Source organism: Aristolochia californica, unplaced genomic scaffold (assembly GCF_029961685.1).
Source record: "Aristolochia californica isolate CCGP_79_NKW_82.1479 unplaced genomic scaffold, dmAriCali1.0.hap1 SCAF_7, whole genome shotgun sequence".
Classification (NCBI taxonomy): domain Eukaryota; kingdom Viridiplantae; phylum Streptophyta; class Magnoliopsida; order Piperales; family Aristolochiaceae; genus Aristolochia; species Aristolochia californica.
In genome coordinates, this window is record NW_027182268.1 from 29,513,733 (window position 1) to 29,521,005 (window position 7,273).

A 7,273-nucleotide genomic window follows, 5' to 3' on the forward strand; every position below is an offset into this window, starting at 1 on the left:
CTTCATGCTCAACTCCCACTTGGTTGATTCATCAACTTGCACGGCTTCCTCATAACTCTCTAGTTTGTCTTTATCACTCAACAAAATATAATTCAATGCAGGGTATTCCTCTATGGTGGTCTACTAGCTCTGGCAAATCTCCTGAGTTCAGTCACAGGAATGTTCTGATTTACTTATGGGGATATTTTTATGCACCTAGCCAATACTACCCAAAAGACCGGCCTGTTATATAGCGAAAAGCCAAGTACTTAACCTAGGACCATAACATCATACCCATCATGGTCACTTAGAATTCCTCGTTATGCCATTTGGGCTATCCAATGCCCATCCACATTTTAGGCCCTTATGAACGAGGTATTTCACCCTCTCATACTGAAGTATGTTCTGGTTTTCTTTGATGATATTTTGATATATAGCAAGCACAAGGACGACCATATTCAGCATTTGTGCCATGTCTTCACCCTCCTGTGTTCACATAATTTATTTCTCAAGCAATCCAAGTGCTCCTTGGGTACCTCCGAGCTAGCTTATTTGGGAAATGTTATCTCAGCCTTAGGAGTTAAGGCAAACAATAGCAAAATCAAGGCAGTTGTTGACTGGCCCTCTCCACATTCAGTCACTGTCTTACGAGGATTCTTAGGCCTAATCGGGTACTATCGGAAGTTCATTCGCGATTATGGCCAGATCGCGGCTCCTCTCAATAGTTTATTGAAACGTAATGCCTTCACCTGGTTTGACGCAGCTGCCTTCTCCTTTGATCAGTTGAAGCACACATTAGCAACAGCTCCAGTGCTCCAACTTCCAAATTTTGAAGAACAGTTTATTATCGAATTTGATGCTTCTGGAGGCGGCATTGGCTTACAACAGCAGGGCCATCCCATTCCATATTTCAGCAGGCAGCTAGCCCCACACCACCAAAAATTATCCGCTTATGAATGTGAATTTATCGGCTTAGCCAAAGCCATTCAACATTGGCGGCCATATCTTTAGGGTTGACACTTCCTTATCCGCACAGACCATTGCGACTTGAAGTATTTATTGGAGCAATGCATAACGATTTCCCCTCAACAACATTGGCTTAGTAAATTGATGGGCTTCAATTTTAAGGTGGAATATAAACCAGGCCAACTCAACAAGGGGGGTGATGCCTTATCATGTAGGGAGGTTTCAGAGCCACAACTACATGCCATCAGTCAACCACAGTTCCTTTTGCTGGATTCACTTCGGGATGAAATTCAGCAAACTCCTGAGCTTATAGCCTTGTTTCACAATATTGAGAAGAACACCATGGACAACAACTAGGCCATCCAAGACCGACTCATACTGTACAAGAATCGGCTTTATTTACATCCTACTTCAGCCCTACTCAACACCATCATATCTACATATCACGACAACACTCATGAAAGCTAGCAAAAGACACACTTTCGGCTTAATCTTGACTTCAATTGGAAAGGAATGAAACGCATGGTGAATGACTATGTTGTATGTGTGCCAGGTCTGCCAAAGGAACAAAACTGAATCATTAAGCCCAAACGGCTTGCTTCAGCCTCTCCAGCTCCCTTCTCAAGTATGGGCAGATGTATCCATGGATTTCATTGATGGCTTACCGAAGTCATCCGGTAAATCTCTTACATTGGTAGAGGTGGATCGTTTCTCAAAATATGGTTACTTCCTTCCGCTATCGCATCCATATATGGCGACCCATGTGGCTCAGATTTTCATGGACCAAATGGTCCGCCTTCATGGCATATCGGAGTCCATCACCAGTGACAGAGATGTCGTGTTCACAAGTACCTTTTGGAAAGAGCTTTTCAATTTACATGGAACCAAATTGGCTTTCTCTTTAGCATACCACCCTCAGACAAATGGACAAACGGAGGTAGTCAACCAGACCATTGAGATTTATTTGCGTTGCTTCGTGGGGGATAATCCCAAAAGTTGGATCCATTAGCTCGCCTGGGCAGAGTTTTGTTACAATATCCAGCTTACGAGCTTGAGGACAAGCTTTTTCTCCAAGGAGAGGCAGATGTTATGCACTCAATAGCACACCGAGTCACTCAGAGGAGGAGACAATGACTCACCAAGTCACCTACTTTTACTTTTATTACTTATGTTGCTTTTAATTTTGAATTTGATTGATTATGTAATAAGACTTGAAGGTAGGCATGTAGTTGGGATTTATAAACCTAACCCTAACCTATCTTGGCATGAGTGACCCTATTTAAAGGGTAAGGAATGAGAAATAAAGTAAATTCGGATTTAGAGTAAAATAAAGTAATTAGGTTCTTGCTAGATTCCCTATCCTAGGGTTCTTGGCGTGAACTATCCTTGGTGGTTTGTTGCATCCACTGGGGAGTCTTTGAGGAGATCGTGGAAGGAAAAGGAAGAGGAATAATCCTTCTCTTCCAAGCTGCAATAGTTATCCATCTCTTCCACAAACCAGCAGGGCGGGAAGGAGGTTTTGCATGAGCCTTAGCATCAAGAAAGTGGTTTTCGAGTTGCTGATTGAAGGAGGTCTTCAAGAGGTATTTTTATCTATCTTTTACAAGTTTATAAGAGCTATAAACTACTTCTTTACATACAGCATTGGTAGTTGCATGAATTCAGATACCCTACTCATTGACATGAGGTATAAGTGGAGTTTCATAATTGGATCCTTAAAACAGTCTCTTGATTGATTTGGTGCATCTATAATTGAGAAAAGGAAACTCCTTTTCAATTATAACCATGTGAGAGAAGTAAAAGAGAGTTTCTTTTCACAAAAATGTGTTAAGCAACCCTCTAATAGTGTTGGATCCTTATTTGACTCGCTGAGTTACTAGATCCATGGCTAGGGACCATAACAACTTGGTATCAGAGCAGGGTAACCCGGTAGATATCAACAACCATGAATTGATTGAAGCTATCCTCAAAGCCAATGCAGATAATGAGAAAAAATTTGCTGAATTGGAGGAGAGGTTCTCTAAGGTTGATATCGGTATGGAGACCTTGAATGGAAGAATGGACATCATGGAGACTAGTCTGACTACTGGAAGGAATACAACTCCAGAGCAAAGAGGAGGGGACCATTCATATAACAGAGGGGGAGAAACTTTACGAGGCGCACGAGTTTCTTTGGCCAGCAAGGACCCTTCATCTCGGGGGGACCCTTCAACCAGGGGGGAGGCGCTGTACCTGGCCAACAAGGATCCTTCATCCCGGGAAGACCCTTCCACTAGGGAGGAGGCACAGTACCTAGGTACACTAAACTCGAATTTCCCACTTATAATGAGTCAAAAGACCCTTTGGTATGGCTATATCACTGCGAAAATTGTTTTGCCCATCAACGAGTACCAACATATGATAAAGTGGGGATGGCTGTTTTCCACTTACTGGGAGAAGCACAACTCTGGTATCAGCAAGTTGAGGCGGATAGACCAGTTGTGGAGTGGGAAGAATTTAAGAATTTATGCTCTCTTCATTTTGGCCATGTGGCGTATAGCAATCCCTTGGGTGATTTGGTTTTTTTACGGCAAACTGGTTGCATGGAGCAATATCAGAAACTGTTCCAGGAAAATTTAGCACGAGCAAATGGAAATGGTATGGTACGAGTGGACCAACAAGTGGTGTTATTTACAACAAGCCTGATGGAGGCGTTAAAGCTTGAGGTGGAGCTCTATGCACCGATTACATTATCACACGGGATGAATGTAGCCCGTGCTTTAGAACTGCAGCAGAAGGCCCTACACAGACAACCCACATGGTCAGGGGAGAGGAGCACTTCCTCCACCTGGCAGAGCAGACACAATTATCCTCAGGGGGTTCAGACCACAACACCTCCTCCCAGACACACTCCGAGCACCACTTTATTAGGGGATACGAAATCAAGTAGTCCTCCACCTCAGTACATAAAAAAAATTGACAAGTGCTGAGATGATGGAGAGGCGGTCCAAAAATCTGGGTTACAACCGTGATGAAACATATCGGTTTGGTCATCAGTGAAAAATATTATTTTTAATTGATACGGTTGAAGATAATGATATCGAGGTGACATAGGATATGATAGGGGAAGCACCACCGGAAATTTCTTTGCATACAATTATTGGGCAAAAGTCGCCCAGAACCATGCAAGTCAGAGCTCAGATCTTCGATCGGGAACTCATGGGCCTAGTGGACTCAGGGAGCACCCACAATTTTCTTAGTTTGACGGCGGCCCTGCACCTGCAGTTACAGATTCTTCCTCATCCGACAGCCATAGTCTCAGTGGCCAATGGGGAGAAGGTTCCTAGCTACGGAATCAGCAAGGCGGTAAATATTACTATTGGCACTACTTTGTTTCATGCTGAGTTTTTTGTTATTCCTCTGGCCGGTTTTGATATGGTGTTGGGAATCAAATGGTTACAAACGTTGGGACCCATTTTGTGGGACTTTTTTGCATTGACAATGAGTTTTGTCCTACGTGGTAGCCAAGTGCTCCTACAAGGAAGTCAGACAAAAACACAGCAGCACATTCATTCTCTGACTGCCCCGGATAATTCAGCAGGCAGTATTGATGGTCTGATTGATGAGTTCTTCGACCTTTTCTGTGAGCCTACAGGGCTCCCCCCGCTCAGATAGTGTGATCACCGGATATGTTTGAAACCAGGGTCAGATGTGGTAGTTGTTCATTTGTATCGATATCCTCACCTCCAGAAAGATGAGATTGAAGGACAGTGTGTTAGGTTCTTCCCTTGCCATGGATCGAGTCACCCTTCTTTTCTCTCTTCCCTCCATGGATGCTCTTGACATTGGAAGAGAATTCTTGTTTCGTGAACGAGTAATGGTGAAACTCAAATAGAACGAAGGAGCTTTGGAGGAAGCTCAACCTTGGACCTCAAAGGGAGAATCCGACCTAGACCTCTGAGGGAGAATTTGACCTGTTTAATCTAATTTTCTCAATACTTGCCTCTCTTTTCCTTCACGTCCCCCTAAATAGGGTTGAGGACAGAAAGACAAAGATGACCCATAGGTCAAGTGGTTCACGCCACATTACACTGAACCAATCCAAAGTAAACCAAACCGAATTGAAATTACATGAAAAGTAAATTGACATAATTTAATTCCTATGCCTATGGATAACTTGTGATGCTATGGACTCCATAACATCACCCCCCCCCCCCCCCCCCCCCCCCCCCCCCCCCCCCCCCTGGAGAAAAAGCTTGTCCTCAAGCTCAAAGTATGGGTAGAGGGTGCGAAACGCCGCTAATGGCTCCCATGTCGTGTCACTGGGGTCAGCATCTGCCCATTGTACTAAGATCTGCCAATCACCCTAAATACGGCAAGCTTGTAATACCTGTGCCGGGGTAGAAAGTACCCGTCCCTCATGGAGTGGAGGCATTGGGATGTGCAGCAAAGGTGAATCACTTTGGAAGGCCTTTAATTGTGAGACATGAAAGACGTTGTGAATTCTGGTCTCTGGCGGAAGCTGCAATCGATAGGCCACTGTCCCAATGTGGTCCATCGCCTGAAAGGGACCATAATATTTTGGAGAGAGCTTGTGACTTTTGAAGGCTATCAACGATAGCTGCCTGTAGTGTTGGAGACATGTTATGGACTCTATAGCATCACGAGTTACCAACAAGCGTAGGAATTAATGAATGTGCTTTTCAATTTCCATGTGATTTTTTTTGGTTTGGTTTTGTCTATGGTTTGGGTTGGTTTAGCATTTATTGGTTGAACCTTGATGCAAGGGGTCTTTAGTGTTTTGGACGTCCTCAACCCTATTTAAGGGGACGGCTAGGGTAATGAGAGATATGAATTGAGTCTACTTTAGCTAGAGTAAATTAGATAAACAGATCAAGAACTCCTTCAAGCTCTCTCCCATTTTTCCCCAATTCGTTTCCGAAATTCTCTTTTCCGAAATTCAATCTCCATCATTCCCTTATTCCATCTCAACGTCAAGCAAGGTAATGGAAGGAAGAGAAGAGAGGAGGGTGACAAGATCCATGGCTCGTGAGGATCCTAACAACGTGGTATCAGACAGGTCCACCCTCGGTGATTCCTCTTCTCCAGAGGACATACGTCAAGTACTTTCAGAACTTCAACAATGATCCACTCTTCAAGGTACTGAAATTTCTCACATCAATAATACATTACATATGGTGGAATCATCTCTCCAAACAGTCATCCGGCAACTTGCTGTACTTCAAGCACCAACACTACCACCAGCCACCAATTTTCAACAACAACCAGTACATCAACAACAATTTACGCCACCACCAAATCTACCCCTGTGCCAACCATTGGTTCCCATGGCTACTCATGCACAAGGACCATCCACGGTTCCAAGGTACTTTAAACTTAACTTTCCTACATATGATGGCTCTAAAGATCCCTTACTGTGGTTCACGAAATGTGAACAATTCTTCTATCATCAACAAATGGTGGAAATGGACAAGGTTACTTTGGCCGCCTACCACCTGCTCGATGAAGCGCTCATGTGGTTCCATCACTACCGAAATGTCCATTCCACTAAGGATTGGCTGCACTTTAAACATGCTTGCCAGTTGAGGTTTGGACCTCCAGCTAGCAGCAACCCAGTGGGGGAATTGATCAACTATAAACAGACAGGCACCTTAGAAGTTTACCAAAAAATGTTCCAAGAAAGGTTGGCCCGAGCTAGTGAATTTGTTCCTCCTCACCTACATGTTTAGATTTTTAATGCTGGATTGACAGAGGCGGTTAGATTGGAAGTGGAATTACTTGGTCTGACAGATTTGGACTCAGCAATGAATTATACCAGAGCTGTGGAACACAAACAGAGAGTTCTAAAAGAGTCTTTACACCAAAAACCATTTTGGAACAATAGAACACAGGGTACTGCATTTGGTCCAGTTTTGGGTCCTCTACCCCTAACCGAGCAAATCAGTCTACCAGTGTGCCTCCACACACTATGCCACGCAAATTTTTGAATAAACAGGAAATGGAAGCTAGAAAGGCCAAAGGCCTATGTTTTAATTGTGACGAACAATTCCTTCCAGGACATACCTGTAAACGCTTATTCAATATTGAACTATTGGAAGAAGATTCAGAAGAGCTTCCTGAAAATGAATTTGTTGAAGAGGTACAGCAAGAACCAGAGCTCTCCCTCCATGCCATGCATGGCCTGCGTAGTTCTAACACCATGCAGGTAAAGGCCAGGTTACATCATCTCATGCTACTTGCTTTAGTTTATTCGGGTAGCACACATAATTTTATCAGTGAACCAGCCACGCAACAATTGGGATAGGAAATTCAACAGTAAAGGGGACTC

General features: G+C 43.7%; 1 protein-coding gene across 1 annotated transcript; it reads left to right on the forward strand.

Moving 5' to 3' along the window:
* Positions 1–345: 345 nt before the first annotated feature.
* LOC137937280 (uncharacterized mitochondrial protein AtMg00860-like) lies at positions 346–990 on the forward strand. Its single transcript, XM_068782364.1, has one exon. The coding sequence runs from the start codon at positions 346–348 to the stop codon at positions 988–990; it is 645 nt and encodes a 214-aa protein (XP_068638465.1).
* Positions 991–7,273: the final 6,283 nt, after the last annotated feature.

What these genes read in the sequence shown, in the direction of transcription:
- LOC137937280 (XM_068782364.1), top strand. Translation starts at nt 346, where the DNA reads ATGAACGAGGTATTTCACCCTCTCATACTGAAGTATGTTCTGGTTTTC.